The sequence below is a fragment of the Triturus cristatus genome, chromosome 7 (assembly GCF_964204655.1).
Source record: "Triturus cristatus chromosome 7, aTriCri1.1, whole genome shotgun sequence".
Lineage (NCBI taxonomy): Eukaryota > Metazoa > Chordata > Amphibia > Caudata > Salamandridae > Triturus > Triturus cristatus.
The window spans coordinates 185748783-185771678 of record NC_140590.1 but is presented as its reverse complement, the minus strand read 5'-3'; the positions used below and the strand labels follow the sequence as shown (position 1 = coordinate 185771678).

Genomic DNA, 22896 nt, shown 5'->3' with positions numbered 1-22896 from the left:
AAATAGCTGGTATTATACCAAAGATAGACTGGAAAGACGTCACAAGGCCAGAGCCTACAATTTTAAAAAAATGGACCAGACCAGTCGTAGAAGAAGCATTGAAGATAGTGTGTATTAGTGTGCCAAAATGTAGGGGGAGGTCAGTATTCAAAAGCGCTTGAACTTCCGTGCGAGTGTTCGCCACCTGAAGGAGAAATGTTTCACGTGACGAAGTCAACGCAACCTCCTTTTGAGACAAAAGAGCCCTTATTCTGTTCATCCTATTGAACTCTGCTTTCAAGGTTGGAATCGCCGGCCAGATGGATATATCCAGTCGGCCTTGCGGGGGTGGGAAAAGCACGTTATTACAGCAAATTACTCTCCGTGAAACTGAAACAATATAGGGAATTCCAGCTAACATCCCACAGCAAGCCTCACTATTTAAAAGCAAATAATTACCATTAGCAAGCAGCGTAAATGACGGCGTTATAACTGGCACAGGAATGCCCTTCAATACGCAAGCTAAATTAGGGGCATTCATATTACATGATCCATGTAATTGGATATGTCTACATACTACAGAATGATCAGGAGCAGACGTACACTCCTCACCTTTCAAATAAACTTCTTTGCCGTCTCTCTCACATCGATATGTAAATGGGAGAGACCAGACCTCATGCAAGAATGCAGAACCAAGTTTTTCGTATCTGCCTAAGGCATAATGTTTCATGCACGAACTAAACCTATACATAGAAATTGGTAGAGTGACCATCCCATGGATAAGCCACACAGCATAATCCGACTCAGCAACAGAAAAAGGCAAAGGTTCTAACTTTTCTATATGCAGTAGTGAATACGTAGCATCTTTCATGGACATGAATTGCTGTTTCGCTGTCAGATTAAATGGGCGGAATAAAGAAGAAATATTCATGTAATCCCACGGTACTTTCCCCGCCTTTAACGTCTGCAAAGTCCAAGCAAATTGCATTATCGAACGTAATTGATATTGACCATGATACAACACAGACACATCGTCCTGGACAATATCTACAACAGATGAAACAATGTTATCCAATGTATATATTCTCGAAGATAAGGTATTAATACTATTATCTATTACTGCCAATACTTTTTCCATATTGGCTTGGTCAATAGCACGGAGTCTGGAAGCAGCCTCAATCTGTGACAACTTCCATACCTCGTTGTAAACAGCATACACCCATCTTTTGGATCTACCCAATGCGGGACCCTTAACAAAATCATTCAAATCAATTTTGTCATGTAAACGTGACAAGTGAATCTTAACTGAATCTAATGTGGAATGTTGCAACCATGTCTGGCACAATTTACCTACCGAGTAGGTAGTGACAGTGTGTGAGGACAGAAAACGTGGGTCTACTCTATCCTGTATGTACCCGGGAATTAACCCCAAAAATCTACGTTGACAGTTATCCGAACTTTTCTGCCATACCAACCAACCATTAGGGTCCAACGCACTAATGTTGAAGGTGGAATTGGAAATAAAAGACTGCAACATAGTAAGGGACAGATCTGTGTGATTCTCCCAACCGGGATAAGCTATCAGATCCGGGATCGAGGGGGAATTTAATTTTTTAGAAATAGCCAATCCAAAACAGGTTGTCTGAAAAATTGTAGAATTTAAAAATAACATGTGGTTTGGGATGAGGCAGGCACGATGTAAAGCTTCTGTACCTTGTACTTGCCAAGATTTAGTTCCCCAAACCGATTTGAGATCAATATTATGTTTCCAAACGTCATACCCTCCAATTGCCAAATCGTCCATGAAGGACTTAGAAAACAACAATTTAGTGTGGGTCAAACGCACCTTTGAAATAGGTTCGTCTCTAAGCTTAAAATAAAAAGATGCATTATTGGATACACTGAAATCCGAAAAATACTAAAAATTTTCGATCAATGTTTTTGAACTACCAATCTTCGGGGCTGGGCAATGTTCCCACTGCGTAAAGTTGACTAAACTATTAAATGTGTCCGCCCTATGAAGAAAATGTGTGCCATAATGTTGATAACAAAACTGTTCTGCATAGTTTTCATTATTCAAATACAACTCCTCAGCATCAAATGCGGCATAGTATTTCAAATCAGAAAACAGTGTCTCTATAGTTGTAACATCCCAATCATCAGATCGAATGTCTTGTTTCACCACATCACCCATAGAAACACGATATACAGATGGCACATTAATCACTTCCGTGGGCCCATGAATTTGAAATTTAACTGCATCCCATGCTATTCCATCACGGACAGGCCAGGCGGTGATATTTACAAAAGTCTGGTCCCTCTTCATGATGTGCGACGATGAATGTGGGGCCAAAGTTCCATTAATCAATCTAATTGTAGAACGTTCATCCAGGTAGTGTCCTTTTATCAGCCTAAAAAACACTACCACAAAACCAATGGACATGAACAAAAAAATGCAAATGAGCACCAGCCAAATGTAAATCCAGGGGGGAACCAAAAATTTTCTCTTGAACCAGGCAAAAAATTTTGAAAATTTGGAAGGGGCAGTGGAAGTCAATGATTCAGTTCCAAAGGAAGAATTAGACTGGACAATGTCAGTTGAATGCAAAAGGGACAAAGGGACATCAGCAGGATAAGAATACTCAGCATCATCAGGCAAAGCACCATCCGCAGGTGAAACAGCAGAATCAGAAAGTTCTTGCATTCCAATGGCAACCTCAGGCACGATGTCAGATGGTGGAACCACAACAAAACTGCGCATCATCGAAGGGCAAGAAACTGAAGGTGTCAGACTATGGAGTATTGGCCACCCTGTGTAGCTTGACATTGTCAACTGAAATGTACCTGTTGTCTCTGTGACCAGGAAGTGGAGGCAAAACAATTGTGCGGGTACCCTCAACTCCAAGCACCGGCACTGGTGCACGATAAGAGGGGCCAAACTCCTTCTTCTTCTCCACCTTCTCACGGACCAGATCACCAACTCTGGGTAGCCAGCCGACTACCGGAATCTGAAGTCCAGCTTCGGTCGCAGAGGATATGTGCTCTTTTGCTAGAGTGTCTCTTGTTTCCTGAAGATTCTGTAAGACAGTACAGTGGTCATCTAAGTCAAAAGGCGCGGCTACCGCCGCCATGTCGAGACCCTCAAGGTCAGGGACAAACATTCGAACTCCGAAGAGCATCATGTACGGGGTCCTCCCACCCAGAGACCTTCTAGGGAGATTATTAAGTGCACGTTGGACGTCATACAAATGGGCTAGCCAGTTTTTGCCAGTACCTAACACCCTGGCTGTCAATGATTGCTTTAGGTCACGGTTCATTCGTTCCACAACACTATTGCCCTCAGGCCGGTATGGAGACGAAAATTTGACTTGGACCCCCAAACTTCTCATTGCTTCTTTGTAAGCCTTAGAGGCGAACGCAGGGCCCTGATCAGAGTGAAGGGTGCCACATGCAAAACTCCCTATAAAGACACGCAATGCTTTGATGACAGTCCTGGCATCAGCACTCCTGTGTGGCCACACCCAAAGAAAACGTGTGCACGAATCTACTGCAACCAAGATATACTTGTACGCAGTGTCCGAGGAAAAAGGACCGCAGTGATCTAAATAAACACACGCTAGTGGTTGATTAGATATATGCAGCTGCGTTTGTGGTGGACGCGCCACCGTAGAAGGCTTTATTTGTTGGCAAATCCCACAATTGAGGACATAAGTCCGTGTATGTTTGTACAAACCGTACCACCAATAACGCTGTTGCAACAGTGACACAGTTGCGGACACTCCGGCGTGCGCAGACGCAACACCCTCGTGCGCAGCTTGTACCAATGCAGGCCTGCAGTCCGAATTGGGAATAACCCTATCCCCAACATCATTAATCCTCACTAACGGGACGTTATCAGGACTTAAGTGATAATGGTACCGAGAAGGGAAACCTCTAGGGAAGTTTGTCCCAGTCTCAGATGCAGCAATAGCTGCCAAGATGTCATCATCGATCTTACTTTTGGATCTTGTAACTGCTGCTACTAAGTATGTTGCCACTGCTGTTTTTGCTGCCTCGTCAGCCAGACTGTTACCGACAGCATGGACGCCAACTCGTTGGTGACCAAGAGTGTGAATAACATTCACAAGGGGTCGACTGCATTTTAGTTCAGCCACCCTAGCCCAAAGCGTTTTATGCTTCACTGTGCTACCTTTTGAATCACGAAATCCATTCGCGATCCAAAACATCAGATTGTCGTTGTAAGACTGAACACAATAGTAAGAATCACTCACTATAAGAGTTGTGACTCTGTAATCAGCAAACTCCAGTGCAAGCACCAGAGCTCTAAGCTCCGCCAATTGTGCGGTACAATCACCCAAAGTCTGCGTATGCACCGCATCCTGTTTGAATTCTCCATTCACGAAAGTACCAACAACAATTGCGCAAGCCGCTGAATAAGCGTGCCTTGATCCAGCTGCGGGCTGCGCGGACCCATCAGTGTATATGACACAATGGAACTCCTCCAACGGGCGCAATGTAAGTGGAGCCGGATGAACTAATTCATACTCCAAACTCTCCTGAGTCTGAAGTCCTGCGTCAAAGATGTATTCGACATCAGGCGAGGCTAAGGAGGTCGCCCATTGTATCCACCTTGGATGCAAAGCTTTAGAATTCGGCACACTCGCTTTAGTGACTGCCTCTAAGGCAGGAAATGGTGTTACCACCATCATGCGCTTCCCCTGTGATAGCGCTCGTTCTTTCAGGATTGCTATCTGAACTGCTGTCAAAACGTTTTCGACAGTGGAGAAACGCATTTCAGCCGAAGTATATAAATGAGATTTGTAAGCAATGGGGACAGTGTCTCCTTCATTGTATGTTAAGTACGTGAACCCCTCCACACCCGGTACAATTCTTATGACCAGGTTTGTGTGGTTATCACGAGTTTGTAAATATTTCGCAGTAAGAAGGTCAGACTGCAAAGAGTGTAATGCAGCCGAATGTTCTGGCAGCCAGCAAGATTTGGTAAAAGTAGGTTGCACCAAGGCATATAGGGCCTCATGTAGGTAGCCAAATACCGGTCGGTAACGGCCGATTTTCGGTAAATATGCCGTTACCGACCGGTATTCAGACAAGTGAGATGTAGGAGTCCAAAAACGACTTTTCGGTAAATATGAGGCGGTAAATACCGAATCATATTTACCGAATTCTAAAATACCGAATCAGAGTTACCGAATACATACTTAACGAATCGGTAAATATGAAGTGGTAAATATGAAGTGGTAAAAATGATAATGACATATAGGAGCACTCGGTAATTAAGAAATCCAAGAAAATCGGTAAATAAGAGTCGGTAATTAACACGGATTGAAAGCAGGTGGTAACCATCAACAGTGCATATTAGCAATCCCAAAATGCAACAGCTTGGACAACATGGCCGCTATGTATGTCATTGCAAGGCGCCTACGTCTACAGGCAGCAGGACTGAGGGTTTGGCGATGGGAGGAACGCATCTACAGACAGCGCATCACACTATTCCACCTGACTGATGCAGAGATACATGAGAGGTACAGGCTACACCCCGAAACCATCATGGACTTAATCAGGGACCTTCACCCACTCCTGGACCAGCCAATAAGAAGGGCGCACGCCATACCCCCACATGTGCAGGTGCTCTGCAGCCTACATCTGCTGGCATCCGGCAGTTATCAGGTGGTGATAGCTGCGGTGGGTGGTGTATCCCAGAGTTGCCTGTCACGTTTCTTCAGGAAGTTCCTGGATGCCATGATGCAGAGAATGCACCACTACATCAGCTTCCCCAACACACAGGCTGCACTGCAGAAAACTAAAACTGACTTTTATCACATGGCACAGTTCCCCCATGTCATCGGCTGTATTGATGATACTCACATCCCAATCTGTCCACCAGCTGACACAGAGCACATCTACAGGAACAGGAAGTCCACCCACTCCATCAATGTGCAGGTGATCTGTGATGCAGGGAACATCATCACAGATATTGTTGCAAAGTTTCCTGGGAGCACCCACGACTCGTACATCTTCCAGAATAGTGGGATCTACACACGACTGAGTGCCGTAGAATTTGGAGAGGGATACCTGCTAGGTGAGTAACAGTGACGCCCCTTGCAACCTGCAAATCATAGTGTAAAGAGGCATGTGACTGATGTTTCCCTTCAACTCATATAGGCGACAGTGCATATGCATGCCGGTCATTCATCCTCACTCCCTACCTACACCCAGCAACCCAGAGTGAGAGACGATACAACGTGGCACACAAAACAACACGCAATGTGGTGGAGCGCACGTTTGGACTACTGAAGAGCAGGTTCCACTGCCTCCACAAGAGCGGAGGCGCACGCCAGTACACACCCATCACCTGCTGCAAGATTATTGCCACTTGTGCAATGCTGCACAACCTTGCCACGAAAAAAGGTACAGATGTGGAACTAACATATTTTGAGGACAACGAGGATGAGTCAGGCCAGCCACAGGGCAACGCAGCTAGAGTGCCAACTGCAATCGATGGGAGAGAGAGACGGGCAGAGATCACATGCAACTATTTCTGAGTAAGTAAGGGGACACAGCCAGTTGTGATTAGTCATGACGTGGTTTTAATGTGGCACCACGCCATGAACACATGAACAAGCCAATCTGGCAATATAACATCTATACAAGGAGTATGTCCAGGGTTACGTCACCCATTGGGAAGTGGCTAAGCAGGGCCACATCAATGTTTGCGCATACGCGCTGCAGTGGTGGATGGCATGGCCTGTGCATCCTCACTAGAGCCAACCCCAAGCCGCCTGCTGCTCCTGCGTGCTTCTGGGATGGGGGGTGTGATGCTGCTCCTGCTGCTGGTGTCGATGCTCTCCGCAGCATCCCCTGCAGCAGTTGTCGACGCCTGACTAGTCAATAGCACCCCTAGTGCACTTGTCACCTGCACCATCCCCCGAGACAGGTCGCTGCAGCAGTGTGTTAGGCCCTCCTGCATCGTCACAGAGCGCCGGCACAGTAGAGAAGTCGCAGTTGCCAGACGGTTGAGTGCCCTGTTGGTAGTGTCCCTTCTCTGCCGTTCCCGGCGCCGTGCCTCGATGTCAGCATCCAATTTGCTGCACAACTGCTGGACTGACTGGGACATGTCCCGAATGCCCGCAGCCATGCCGCTGATGTTAGTGTCCATGTAGAGTAATGTAGTTTTCATCACCCGCATGTGCCTCTGGACTGTCATGACTGCCTTTGTTTGCAGGCGCTGTTGCTTCAACATTTGGCCCTTGAGACCCAAGAAGACACCATGGCCGTCAATGGGTGCTGGTGGACTCTGGACACGCGACCTGCGGCGCCCTCTTGCTCCCGTCTGTGCTGCCTGTGAGGTGTGGGGCACAGTGGCATGGCTCCCTTCCTGGGGCCTGGAGAGTTCTTCAGGGCCCATGCTGTCGTCTGACGAGGTGTCTAAGGCTCGTAGCCTGGCTGCTGGACGCCTCCTCATTCCCACACCTGCAAGCGGAGATGTGGCCGGTGATTCGAACATGAGTGGCGATGCTGGCTCTGGGTGAGGTGATGCTGGCTCTGGGTGAGGTGATGCTGGCTCTGGGTGAGGTGATGCTGGCTCTGGGTGAGGTGATGCTGGCTCTGGCTGCGGCGAGGCTGCCTGTGTTGGTGGTGCGGCTGCCAGTGGGCCTGCTCCCTGGTCTGAACTTGTGCTGGCTAGAGGTGATATTTGTGGCCGGTGTGCCGTCTCTCCTGCAGCATGCCCTGTCCTGCATGATGTCACATCTGTGGACAGAAATACAACATTGGCTCAGTGTCCCCGAAGGGCTGCATTGAAAGCGTCACAATACATAATTTCACATTCCAAAATGTCCTCTGTCTCCTTGTGCCTCGAGTGCGTGACATGCCTTGTTGCCCTGTAACATTTACGTCATGGTTGGTGTTTCCCTGACTACATCTCCCGGAATGCATTGCCTGTCTGCACTGACACGTGTGGACTGCAGTGTGATTCTCGTTTCACATTGGGGGATGTGGGATAGGGATAGGGGGTGCTACATTGCTGTGCTTTCGTCTTACCTTGTTGTGTGGCGGCTCTGGCAGAGCTGTCGGCGTCCCCAAGACCCACGACGCTCTCTTGCTCGATTGTGGCCCCCACCAGCTCCTCCAGTTCGGTGAGGGCAGGTGCCCTGTTGGTTCCACCTCCAGTCTGGCTGGCCTCCTTCTGGATGTCGCCCATCTTCCTCTTGGTTACAATCCTCAGGTCATACCAGCGCTTCTTTAGGACCTCTATGTCCCTGTGGGTCACTCCCACGGCATTCACATGGGCCTGGATGGCCAGCCATATGTTGCGCTTTTCAGCCTCAGGCACTTGCAGGGATTGCCTTCCAAACAGCTTCTGGTGCTGCTTCACCACCTCCTCCACCAGCACCTGGAGTTCCTTGGGGCTAAATTTCAGCTTCCTCCTCCTTTCCCCTCCGTCTCTCTGTGTTCTCTGGCTGGACATGATGTTCGTTTTCCCGCTCGCACAGGCACCGGCTCCCTGCCTCTCCTCTGCACTCCAAGCCTCTCCAGGGTCGGCTAATTATGTACACCTGCCTGGGTGTGGCCACTTCCTGGTTGGGTGGGCTGTGGTTGCACGGGATTAGCTGTTTCGTCAAGTCATGTGATTTCACTTAACGGTTCCGTACATACCGATTCGGTATTTTCCGATTCGGTATATACCACCTCGGTATTTTCCGATTCGGTAAATACCACCTCGGTATTTTCCGATTCGGTAAATACCACCTCGGTATTTACCGATTCGGTGAATTCCGATTCGTGATTACCGAATGTTACCGAATCGGTAACTGTTACCGAATTTTTACCTACATATAACTTACCGATTCTAATTTACCGATTCGGTACGGCTCGGTATTTAAGAAACGGTAAAATTTATTTACCTACATGAGGCCCATAGTGTCTTGATATGCTGGGTATATTCAGGAATGTAGGTACGACCGAAATTCAGAAAGCCCAGCAACGATTGTAGTTGTTTCAGTGTCGTAGGGATACGAAGGCGTGTGCATTTCTCAAGGAACTGCGGAGCCAAGCCTCGGCCCTCATTGTTGAGTTCGTACCCCAAGAATAAAACTGTGTACTCGGCAATGTGGGACTTCTTAAAGTTAAACTTGTAACCAAAGTCCGCAAACATAGTAATTATGTTGTCCACGCGAGCAAGGTGTGGAAGCAACTCGTCGTCTGTTAAGTAGATGTCATCAACGTACGAGTACGCCTCCGGGTCTACCATCTCTAAGAGAGAGACCACACGGGCAGCAAATACCCCAGGACTATTCTTATAGCCCATTGGTAGCCTTTTGAACACTTTTTGTTTACCACCCGAAGTAAAAGCGGTCCACTCATAACTATGAGGGGATATGTTATGGCAATAAAAACCATTGGACAAGTCGAGTGTGGTTTTGAACCTTTTTCTCACAAGACTATCGACGAGAGCTGAACTATGGGTATTTTGCACCGCACAATTCCGGCAGTGCGAGTTTAAGTACCGGTAATCCAAAACTAGGCGGTACGATCCGTCAGGCTTCGTTACAGTGAATAAAGGATTATTCATGGATGACACACACGTTTCAATTACTCCCTGATATTCCAATTGTTTAAAGGATAGCCGCGACGTGAGACCTAGCCTCACAACGCATAGGGTATTGGGGCTGACGCTGGGGGTAGGACCGCAATGGAAATTCGTGGAGGGTAGAACTTTTATCCCACCCCACCTGATTACGATACAACGCAGGTGCAAGCACCCGCGCCCACTCCTCGGCCAACTTCTTAGACTCCTCCTTGGGCACTACGTGTCCAAAAGAAGGAAGAATGACTTCTTCCCCCCTTGGAGCGTTTAGAACGAACGCCGGGGGCCAATCTTTTTCCGCCAATAGTATATCATAGGTGGTCGTTAGATTATCCCAAAATACCGCGTTAATTTTTCGTTGTATGTCACCCTCAATATTGAGGACTACGTCAAATAATCTCTCAGGGGGGGCTACGTGAGTATCAGCAGTTTCTACTGTTACATAGATTTTAGTTGCTGTCGCCTCCAGAAATGGACGCAGTGCTCCCCGCACTACTGTAACTTTCGCCGCGCTGTCTAGCAGCGTCAGCGCCCATTTCATGTTCAGAAGCTGTGTCCGCACCATCTGAGGCACACTTCGCTGAGATAGCAGCAACTTTCTTTTTCTGAAACGGAGGACGTGGACGCGCAGAATCCTCCTGCTTGCCTCTTCCGTCCGCCTGTCGGGGCTGATCTCGTCCTTGAGCACCCCGGCCTCTCCCACGGTGTCCTCCACCAAAGTGTGAAGCCGCTGTTTCCTGTGAAGAACGAGGAGAGCGCTGGTCAGGAACCTGAAACCTATCAGGTGACTTAATACGAGAACGATCACGCAAATCATAAGTGCGTTCAACATAATGCCTGAACTGGGGACGCTGGACGAGTCTCCTGTTTCTGTTGCTGTTTATCTTGTTTTTTAGCTCGCCAATTTTGTTTCGGAAAGTTTGGTTTATCGTCTCTTGTAGACGAACTCACTTTAGTGTGCTGTACTACATCAGGAATTTTGATGACGGGTTTCACGCCTAGTGCACTACGTCCAACCATCCTATAGGCTTTCGCAATAACATTTGCAAACTCCCGTGGCTTATCGTCATCCGCAATAAGTGCCATCATGTTTCCCACTTGAAACTGCATGGCATCTCCTTTGAGATTTCCCATAATCATGGAACATACTATATCGAAGCTGTCGATAAGCCGCATTCCCAATTCAATAGCCGCTTCCGCACCATGGTCCTCCTGGACTTTCTTGATTACGGAAGGTAGTACCGACATAGACGTAGTGCCGAAGCACTTCGAATAGGTCGCGGCAAAGACCTTGCCCCAATTGTCACAATCGACAATGTCTGGGACTAGTTCTTTCGGCAAAGTAATAGTGAGTATCCTGTGTTTATCCACAGGACTAGTGTTAGGAAACACGGCTTGTAGTTGATCGAATTTCTCTGCAAGCCAATAAGGATACTCATCCTTATTCTGGGGGCGCTTGCCAACAACCGCGTTTACCATTACAGGACTGATCACAACCGCATGATGGTGATCAGCCCCGTGTCCCGCAACTGCAGGTGCCCCCACCTGTACAGTGCGCGACACATACTGCACTAACGCCCTATGTACCGTAATCAGGGTCGTGTGTAGTATACGTAAGCTATCCACTCCTACCGTCAGGTAGCGTGGATGAGGTGTATGTCCGGCCAGTACCGGCCAAGTAGCTCCTTCAATAGACAAAGGACCCAGTCTCGCCGGGGTGACCGTGTGGGGGAGGGCGCCATTAAACCAAATAGTGTGCTGCCAGGTTGAAATAGGAATTTCTAAAGCCATATATGGGGTATAATGTAGAGGCACCGGCGTGGCACTTACGACAAACACCACCGCCATCCCGTCATCAGAATGAGCACGTAGAGACAGCCTACTATGAGCGGGAATTTCTACCGCCATTAGGACTAAAAAGAAGAGACAACGAGATCTTTAGTAGCACTTGGGCTTAGATTAGTGTAACCTTTTTTATTATCAAGCTTGAAAGAACCTATAGCCTAAAACCTAGGTAGGTTAAACCGTCACTCCCGTTATCCGGAAACCAGAGTGAGGGCGTTGTGGACTAATAAAAAGCACTACTAAGGCATCTCAGATATTAAGACCAAACGTTAGGTGCGCCATGTTGTAGGGATTCTGCGTATGTACAGAACTATGCGCAGGAAACCAGAACCTTAGAGAATTGTGGTGTACCAAAAACTCCCCTCAGAACTAAGAACCCCTTATCCGACTAGTGTCACATTCGTTATCCGAGATTGAGCTCGGCGGTCCCAATATATAGACAACCCAGAACATGCGACTTAGTTATTCTCAGGAATGGTGGGAACCCGAAATACCCGTTTGCACATATATATATCAGTCCACAACAGAATAACTAAGACACAGTAAAGTTTAAAGAATTTATTCATAAACCTCGAGTCCTGTTATACAGTACTTTGGCTAACATAAGCAGACAAATGGTTAAGATCATTACCATTAGCATTGTTACAATTCCATAGAAAATGAAAGGAGCGATCATATTAATAATGACAGTGGAAAACAACCACCCTCCTTTCTCTAGCAACTAATAAAATATTATTAGACTATTAGAAGGTCTCATAGGCTTGCATAGGGGACCCCATACCGTATAGATCAGCTTTGGTGTATCACATCACAGGATCAGCTCAGTGTTCTCTGCAACAGCTCTTCTATCGAATGCCCTAACAATATGCTGCGCTGTGATATTAAAGCCCACGACTTTCTGGTATTTGCAGCTGCGTGCATGTTGTGACGAAACAGTGGTACGATCACCCTGAACATAATCAGCCGGCACCGTCTAGTGTCCTAGAACAGTTCTTTACTCGATGTACAGACCAAGGGCACTAGCAACTGTTAAGGATGTCTAAAAATAACATTCACTTGAGACAAGAGCGAGTCTGCATTTCTCAAATGAATAACATGTAACAACAGTGTCGGGTGCAAAGGCAGCAAAAGCAACAAGATGGTTTTCCAACAGCTAACGTGATTAAGCTAACTTAGCATTGTAAATAGGGAGTGGCTTCAAACCACGTGACAGTGTCTAGGTGGTTAGAAGACTGCATGCATAGTGCATAGGGGTTTCAAGCAGTCCATGTGCTAAGGCCTGGCTCAGTGCATGAATACTTAGGCACTGACTGAATGATTAGAGTACTGCAAAGATAAAATCTTGCTGAATTTATAAGTTTTTGAGTTTTCGCACAGTGAATGGATTAGTACATGATGCTGAATGGGTCACTAGAAGACTGAAAAGGGAGTGACAGGGTGTTTCCTGGAAGTGTATGGATACTGACTAGGGAATTGAAGGTGTGAAAGACAATTGTGTAGGTGGTTAGAGGACTGCATGCATAGTGGATAGGGGTTTGAAGCAGTCCATATACTAAGGCCTGGGTCACTGGATGAGTACTTGGGTACTGACTGTATGATTAGAGTACTGCAAGGAGAGTGCCTGGGTGAATTTATTAGGGTTTGGCGCAGTAAATGGATTAGTACATGATGCTGAATGGGTCACTAGAGGAGTGCAACGGGAGTGACAGGGTGTTTGCTGGAAGTGAATGGATACTGACTGGGGAATTGAAGGTGTGAAAGACAAGTGTGTAGGTGGTTAGAGGACTGCATGCATAGTGGATAGGGGTTTGAAGAAGTCCATGTGCTAAGACCTGGCTCAGTGCATGAATACTTAGGCAGTGACTGAATGATTAGAGTACTGGAAAGAGAGTGTCTTGGTGAATTTATAAGTGTTTGGGTTTTGGCACAGTGAATGGATTAGTACATGCTGTTGAATGGGTCTCTAGAGAACTGCAAAGGGAGTGACAGGGTGTTTCCTGGAAGTGTATGGATACTGATTAGGGAATTGAAGGTGTAAAAGACAATTGTATAGTATGTTAGAACACTACATGCATACTGCATAGACATTTGAAGCAATCTGTTTGGTACTTAGAAACTGACTAAATAATCAGACTACTTCTAGCACAGTGCTTAGGTAAAACTTTTAAATTTTCAGTTCTGCCAAAGTGAACAGAAAAGTACATGGTACTGCACCTTAGTGTCAAGCCCTGACTCATTTTATCAATACATAAGCAAAGACTAGCTTCTAATGCTACTAAAACTTGACAACATGGCAGGTTTTAAAAGAGTTATCTGCTAAAAAATACACAATATTACCAAATGCTTCTCTCACAGTGGTTCCCAAATGCACACATACTCACAGTGTGATTCTAGACAACAACCACTATACCTAGGAGTTTACCAAAAATCATTCACTACTGTGGAAGTGGTAAAGGAACTGCACACAATCTTCATATTTCAGGACTTCACTTTTGTGTCAAAGCCTGACTCATTTAATCAAAGCATAAGCAAAGACTGGCTTCTAATGCTACTCAAACTTCACAACATGACCAGTTTTAAAACAGTTATCTGTCAGCAAATACACGATGTTACCAAAGGCTTCTCTCACAATCCTTACCCAAATGCACACAGATTCACAGTGTGATTTTAGACAATCAACACTATCCTAGGAGTTTACCAAAACTCATTCACTAGTCTAGAAGAGTTAATGGTACTGAACACAATCTACATATTTAAGTACAGCACATCAGTGTCAAAGCATGACTCATTTAATCAACGCATAAGCAAAGACTGGATTCTAATGCTACTAAAACTTCACAACATGACAGGTTTTAAAAAAGTTACCTGTCAGCAAATACATGATGTCACCAAATGCTTCTCTCACACTGATCCCAAATACACACTAACTCACACTGTGATTCTAGACAAGCACCACTATCCCTAGGAGTTTACCAAAACTCATTCACTGCAGTGCAAGTGGTAAGGGAACTGCACAAAATCTACATATTTCAGGGCTGCACTTTTCTGTCAAAGCCTGACTCATTTAATCAAATCATGAGCCATAACTATCTTCTAATGCTACTAAAACTTCACAACATGACAGGTTAAAACAGTTATCTGTCAGCAAATACAGAATGTTACCAAATGCTTCTCTCACAGTGGTTTCCAAATGCACACAGACTCACTGTGTGATTCTAGACAAACAACACTATCCCTTGCACTATACCAAAACACATTTCTTCATCTAGAAGTAGTACTACATTTTAGTATAGAAACATAACATAACTAATTTCACAAATTCATAAACAATGACTGGTTTCTAATTCTACCAAAATATAAAAACAGCACAGTTATCTGTCTGCAAATTTATGAAAAACACAAATGCTTATCACAGAATGGTTTCTACATGCACGCACACTATCAATAAGATTGTAGAGAAAAAAAGTACTCCCTACACTTTAGCAGGAGAAATACATTAGTCTGATTAAAATCAAAATAGTCTACATACATCCCCTCACAATTAAATAACTCATCTTTCAAGTTCTTTTGTAGATTAAGAAGTATATCAGTCACTCACCATATTTTCTTTTACAGAATCTCTGCACTGTGCACCTCTCAGCAAAAACAAAGAATGGAAAAGTTTCCCTTTCATTTTCCACACATATACATGTAAACATCAAATCACAATCCTTCACACATAAACTCAAAAGCAAACACACATTTCTATTGGTTAAACATTTCAACCCTTTCCAACTGAAATACATTTCAACCCTTCCCCCAATCTGCCTTCTGCCTGTTACCATAGAAACAGGTCATGGAACACTGCACTAAGCACACAGGTCAGACGTTCAGCACACAATGTTCCTACACAAGAGAGGAAGTGTGCTTCACTTTTCAACATATCAGCTAATCATATATAATGTTCCTTACAATCTGTTTTTGTTAACCAATAAGAATCATACCTTTTAAAAACAGAAATATACACCCTACCTTTCAGTGTACAAAGTAGTCATACAACCAATGATTTCTTGTCTTTTTAAAAAACAAATCCATGCACCCAACGCGATAGGATGCGCGCACCGTGCGCGCATTTCGCCTTTTTTTTTTTTTAAAAAGGGGGCCCCAGGGGGTCCTTCTGGGACCCCCTAAGCACCTCTAGAGGGTCAGAGTATTTCCACTCTGCCCCCTTTATATGTTTTACACACTTATTCCCCTTGCTTCTCCAGCCTCGCTTCTACCGAGGCAGAAAATGGCCGCCAACAGTTCCTGGTTTCGAATGTAGAGAGACACTCGACAGCCAATTAGCATTCAGCACGCGATCGGGAGGGTGCACGCTCGGTTCGGGGAGGGTGCGCTTACGGTGCGTGTAGGGTCCGCGGATCCTCCCCGGCCATAGATATTTATGTACTTTTAACTCTAATTTTACCAGGAACTACTGAACGGATTCACACCATTTATACAAAAGGCACGAGTCTGAACTGAGGACTACCTCTTTGCCAAATTTGGTGTCATTCCTTACAGCGGTTCGGGCTGTAGCTGCAACAACAGATCCTATGGGAAATTGCATGGGGAAAACGCGTTTTGGACCCCCCTTTTTTCTCGGCCCCCGCTTGACGAATCACCACAAAACTTTCAGGGTAGGAGCGGAGCAGAGCTGGCCAAAAGTTTAGAAAATGTTGCGAGGATTCATCAACCGGCACCAGACTTAGAATGTTGCGGATTTCCTATGGAAAATAGGTCCTAACTATAACTACCTACTGGTGACCGCCAGTAGGTAATATATATCTATATATATATTCACTAAAAAAAACATAGGTTTCACACACGTTATAGTTAGGAATTAGCATTTAAAAAACCTTGCAAATTCACTTAAAAAACCATAGGTTTCACACATGTTATAGTTAGCTGGACATTTCACTCGTAAAAAACCAATGAAATTCCACCGTTCAGGTAACTATAACTCACGCGACCGCAATCCACTGCTGATGACGTCAGAAATTACATCACTGTATTTAGACACTTATTTTCTCATTTATTCTTCCATTAACCTTTAGCTATATATATATATAACAAATATTTATTTTACAGAAAGACACATATGTCATCAGTGATGTAATATCTGACGTCATCAGCAGTGGATTGCGGTCGTGTGAGTTATAGTTACCTGAACTAACTATAACGGTGGAATTTCATTGTTTTTTTACTAGTGAAATGTCCAGCTAACTATAACATGTGTGAAACCTATGGTTTTTTAAGTGAATTTGCAAGGTTTTTTTAAATGCTAATTCCTAACTATAACGTGTGTGAAACCTATGGTTATTTTAGTGAATTTCAAAGGTTTTGTAAATGCTAATTTAAGTATGTATTAATTTTTTTTATGTAATTTTTTTTTTGAATTGTGATAAAGTTCAACAGCATAGTTAATATCTTCTATAAACTTATAAACTTTTTTAAAAGTTTATTTTTTTATTTTTTTATGGGTTTTTCACCATGCGCGCACTGTGCGTGCACCTCGTGATTTTTCGGAAAAAAAATGTAAAACATTTTTTCACCCTTCGTGGTCCTTCAGGGACCCCCTGACAAGGGCTCAGGGGTCAGGAACTCTCTACCCTACCCCTTTTCACGTTCTTATATGTTTTGTTCTTTTTGTTAAAAAAATTCACCGTGCGCGCACCCCGCGTTTAAAAAAAATAAAATGTTTTTTTCACCCTTGAGGTCCTTCAGGGACCCCCTGACAAAGGCTAGGGGGTCAGGAACTCTCTACCCTGCCCCCTCTTCACGTTCTCCGCCTTTGTTTTTCCTCTCTCACACAATGCGACAGACAAAATGACGGCCGACACTTAATGATTTCGACCGATTCGAATGTTTACTGACATCTAACAGCCAATCAGAAATTTGCTCGCGCACAGCACCGTGCGCACACAGTGTGCACATATAGATATATATGTACTTTTAAATGCAATTTTCTCAGGAAATACTGAACAGATTGACACCAGATATGCAAAAGGCACTTCCTTGACCTAAGGACTACCTCTGTGCCAAATTTCAAGTAATTCTGTTCAGCCGTTCGGGCTGTACCTTCGACTAAAGGTCCTATGGGAAAATGCATGGGGAAAACGCGTTTTGGGACCCGCCTTTTTTCTCGGCCCCCGCTTGACGAACCACCCCGAGACTTTCAGGGTAGGAGCTGTGCAGAGCGCCCCATTAGTTTTGAAAATTTCGTGAGGATACGTCAACCGGCGCCAAAGTTATTCAAAATAGAATTTTGAGATTTCCTATGGAAACACGGTCCTAACTATAACTATCTACTGGCGACCGCCAGTAGGTAATATATGTATATATATACACACACACTAAGCTGTGGTAGGGATTTTATATATGTATATATATATATATATATATATATATAGGTAGACACATACATTTACATAACTAATTTAATAAAGAAAAATAAAAGTGATGTCATTGTTAGGAAAGTGAAATAACTGGTGCCCTAAGGTAAATATATCTCATGCCCTGCTGATTACCTTACATAGTGCATCACTCATGACATGTTGTATGGCGTTAGTAATAGCATAACTGCAACATCTGATATGGCATCATTGATGATAAAACTGTCCATGGGGAGGGCGCAAAATATGGTTACCTTAGAATAACCCCTCGCAGTGAAGCAACCCCCTGACATGCACCGCTTTTGCCCGTGTGTGGCATGCCTGCCCTGGAGCCGTACCCTGCAGCCAATTCCTGCAGGCAGCACCCCACCCGCATTCATGATCCCTTGTGCATGGAAACCTATTTAATACAATACAATAAATTATACTGTGGTCAGTTAACTTAAAATGAAGTGAATCTAATTAAATCTCATGCCACTAAGTGAAACTGCTTCTTTTATTTGAAAGGAAAAGATACAGTACAAAGATCAATGTCTAGGAAACCCGTTTGCTCTAGAGCCCAAACAGACCTGTCTTAGCACTAGGCCTGGGCGGTAAATTCTGTTCCGTTCGCTGAATTTGCGGAATTTGCGTAATTTCGCGTTCCGCGGAGAACGCGAAATTACCCAAAAATCTGCGTTCCGCGACTTCGCGAAATTTTTTGCTTGTTCGCGTTCTCAATCTGCGTGTTCGCGAGATATTTCACCCCGAGCACGCAAACAGCGATCGCGAACAGGAAAAAAGTATCGTGAACAAGCAATTCCGCGTGTTCGCGGAATTTCTGCGTGTTCGCGGAGATTTTTTACCGTTTCTCGGAGATTTGCGTAACGCGATTACGCAAATTCCGCCCACCCCTACTTAGCACCACACAAAACATCATCATTTGCCAATGTTTGATTCATGTTTTTGCGACTTAACATGATTTGTACTTATTTCCACGATCCAAATTTCTTACTTCTTGTAGCATTCTCTTTTTCTTCAGATTTCATCTCGGCGTTTATTGATGTCCAGTCTGTAAAGAATAAAGTGGAAGGACATCAGTGAGTAGAATTTCTGTAAAGAAGTGCATAATAGAATCATAATAGACTGAGAGACAACATTCCGGAATTAGTAGTCTGACAGATAAGATAAAAAAGAAGCAAAGAGTAGGAAGATTGGATTTGTTGAATTTGTATTCAGCACGGATCAGTGAAAAACAGTGGTGTGTTAGTACTACATGAATGTAGAGGAACATTATTGGAACAGGAGTATTGGTCAATGCATCCCCCACATGTTTTTCTTTCCATTTCTTATCCTATTTTATCCTAATCTCAGGTTTTTCTTATGCCTGTCCTTTCTATTGATAGCTATTTCTCTTTCTGCAGTTAGGTTCATAGGACTTGAAATATGGCTACATAATGAAGGGACAGATTTTTCCGCAGTAATGAGGGAAACACATTAGGAAAAAAAGAAATAATGGACACAATTCATAAACTGCTTGTTATAGTGCGTCGTTAGTAGGCGTTGTACTACTCAGACACTATAAAATGCTATCCATAAACCTATGGGCAGAGAACTCTGCCTCGTGTATTATTTGTGTGTGGAGACTTCCATCAGGGGCAGGTCTCTCTGCATGTGTAGGTATAGGTTTCAGTAGTAAATTTATTCACAAACTATATTAAGAAAGTTAATAATGAGAAAAACAGTTGTAAATGTACTCCATCCCAGCCTTGGTGTAAGACAGGTACCAAACATTGGAGGCAGTGAAATAAAATGACATCACTAAGCTCATCTACAAATACCCCCTTGTTAATAATTAGGGACAGCCATTTCTTGATCAAAGAAAATCATGCATCTCTTTGTTCCCTATTGGATAGTCCTTCTCTGGAGTGAGGTGTCTTTGGTGAGTCCCTCTTACTAAGGAACTCTTTGCAGTGTTCTTGTAGTGACGTGGCCAAATTTCTTCTCACAAAGATTGTAATCTTTATTTATTGCTTAAATCAGGGGCAAGATTATTTTATACCTTTCATAGGAATACTTCTAGGACTGTTCTAATGCATGTTATTGAAAGTTGGGTAACCTAGAGGTCAAAATCTTTGTACAGCGATACGTTTTGAAGGTAGAACATTTGGCAGCCTGTGTTTTAGCAAAAGGTGGTTTCACAGACTGTGTGAACTAGTCACCAACTGCATTTTGAAGTACTACAATAGTACGAACATACAGCAAAATGCTAATCATATACAGACGTGTGGAGGTCCAGACTCTGCCTCTCCTATCATTTATGTGCAGAGACCTTCGCCTCAACTTTGGTAGAAAATAATGTGGTAGGGACCACATATAAACAAATGTTCAAATAAATTAAAATATTATAAACTTTTTAATCTATGGATAAAGCAATTAATTATTTAATCAATAAATGTATGTTTTATTTAACAAATTTTGGTAAACTTTAAAATTTAAAATAATGTAATATTTATTAAAAATAATTAAATGGCTAAATTAATTGTATATATTATTTGAACATTTCAAATACTTAATAAAAATATATGTTTTAATTTAGGTGGTATTTTTTATTTATACTTAAAAATTGATTTTAATTTAATAGGTTAAAAATATACATTTCTAATTCAAAACTAAGTTATTAATTCAGTATTTGTATAATGTTTTATAAAATGAATATATATTAAAGTGAATTATTGCAATTAGTTAACATGACTATTTAGCAATTAGTTTTTACCTTTTTTTAAAGTTTATTATACTTTTATAATTCTCCATTTATTTGACTATATACAGAACTCTACAACGATTGTGGAGGTTTCCACCAACTGTGCTGAAAGTCAAATACAGTTTTAAAGTTACTAGTAGAAGTAACTTTACAGTCTTACATGATGTTTTTACTGATCCCAGCCCCTATTTCTGTGGATGGGAACATATATACTTTTGAGTAATTTTACACTCGTATATTTTGAATTGGCAAAAGTAGTAAAGTCACTTAAAAGTGTAAAAGTAAATTTACTTGTAGATTTACTTTGGCGAATAGGCCCCTCTATGTTCACATGATAACTTTGTAAACTATATGTAGATTCACCCCCACTTGCATGATTTGTTAAAATTAAAGTCACTGGACTCCTTGCGGGCTATTCTAAAAGGCATTTTGGAGCACATAAAGTAGTAATCCTGTAGTACGCTTATGTATTCTTACCTGTATCAAACCATCTAGAATAAGAACAAAATGTTTTTTGGGGGAAAATTCATAAAGTCATATAAGAGTATGTAAAAGAGTACTCCTGTAGTACGGCTTCCCAGACTTATAGATGCATTTTTAAATTAACTTCTGTCTTGTGTGCAGACCGTGCAAACATCATTATTGTTTCTTACATAAATTGACTCATATAAAGAACCACACCTACCTACTGAAGGCGTCATGGTGGCCACGGGGCATGATGTTGCTGTAAAGAAAATAGAAACAACGTATTTGAAATATAATCAAGATAGATAGCTCAACCAGTCCACATGGAATATTGCCTCAAATGTGCAGTCATATGTTCGGTTAGACCACATCGGCTGAAACTAAGCTTGTACTGTTTATAAAAGCATTGTTTGAAGCTGTCAAATACATTTGTTTGGGGAACCTTGCCATCTCTATCAGAATGTATCTTTCCAAGATTACATAAGCCATTGTTACAAAAGTCCCAGTAAATGGTGCGCTATCTATCGTATGTGATAAAAAGCGACTCCACTGAGCAGAAATGTATTGGTTGTACTAAATATCACACAATTATGACTTTAAGGGAATAACAGATTGTGGTACTTACCACACCAGAATCTGCATGTCTGGTAATTAGCAGCCCTGTTGATATTTATCACAAAACCCATAATTGCAATATTTGCATTGGATGTAGTTATTGCACATACTGGGCCACTTATAATGAGGGCTATAGACTAGGCATAACAGATGCATTTTTGTGGCTGGAGTAATCAAAGTGAACCGGGCCCCTTTGTAGCTGAAACAAAATGTTCTGCTGGAAAATTGTCAAGTGTCAAATCCAGCAGCATTTTATCAGTCTTGTCTTTAATTATGAGGTTAGCTTTAAAATATATAGATAAATATTAGCCACATGAAATGAGGGCCCTCAAAGAGTACAGCTTATGGGGAATAATGACCACCTGCTGCCCTCACCCCCCATTCTGATGGGCCTGTATGAGCATAAAGGAATCTCCATTAATAAGTAAAAGGCTTGATATATTCATACTCATGTAAGTGTCTAGATTGGTCACACAATACCTCCAACGAAGAACTCCTCTCTAGGAGCAAACATCAGCACTGTGGCTTTCCCTCCATTGTAAATGAAATTGCTCACTCTGACTGAACAGAGCTCTGTGTATTTGAGAGTATGTGCAGTGCAACACATCTCATTCATTTGAATAATTCAGCAGCCTACCTTTAAGCAAGCATTGACAACTCCAATAGCGCTCGCCTACGCAAGGTCTTTTGGTGTTGGCAATGTGTTTTAGTCGTGTTGTATGCCGGTGTGGCTGCTACACAGCATGACTAAAGGTTAGTGGAGGGGGTAGAGAGGAAGTGGGTAGAGTAGAGTAGTATAGCTTGGAGTAGGGTGGAGTGGGGTAGAATGGGTAGATATATTCTAGTGTGGTAGATTGAGGTAGAATAAGGGAGACTGGAGTTGAGTATATTGGGGTATATTGTAGTGGAGTAGAGTGGGGTACATTGGAGAGGAGTTGAGTACACAGGAGTTGAATGGTGTAGATTGGGGTAGAGTGTGGTAAATTGGAGTGGAGTGGGGTGGAGAGGGGTGGGGTGGGGTGGAGTGGGTAGATTGAAGTGGGGTAGATTGCGGAGGTGGCATAGGATAGAACGGCCTGATGGAAGTGGGATGATTTAATTGGGATAGACTGGGGTGGAGTGCGGAGATTTGAGTTGAGTGGGGTGGGGAAAATTAGAGTGGAGTGGGGTAGATTGGGGTTGATTGGGTAGATAGGAGTGGGGTAGATCAGGATAGATTGGGGTAGAGC

The 22896-nt window shown here is 43.4% G+C and overlaps 1 protein-coding gene across 8 annotated transcripts in view; it reads right to left on the bottom strand.

Moving 5' to 3' along the window:
• The window catches only part of LOC146809180 (uncharacterized), a 337838-nt gene that overhangs the window by 126141 nt on the left and 188801 nt on the right, over positions 1-22896 (bottom strand). For 7 of the 8 annotated variants that reach the window (XR_014966353.1, XM_085615976.1, XM_085615974.1 and 4 more), the window contains 2 exons: positions 21273-21311; positions 18839-18895 (listed from right to left, as the gene is read on the bottom strand). Coding sequence is in view for 6 of the 8 variants with exons in the window: in XM_085615976.1 (XP_085472102.1) it covers positions 18839-18895; positions 21273-21311 (96 nt within the window). In the remaining 2 variants the exon portion in view is untranslated. Of the gene's footprint in view, positions 1-18321; positions 18425-18748; positions 18896-21272; positions 21312-22896 lie in introns of those variants that run through there. The other variant, XR_014966352.1, reaches the window with a different exon arrangement.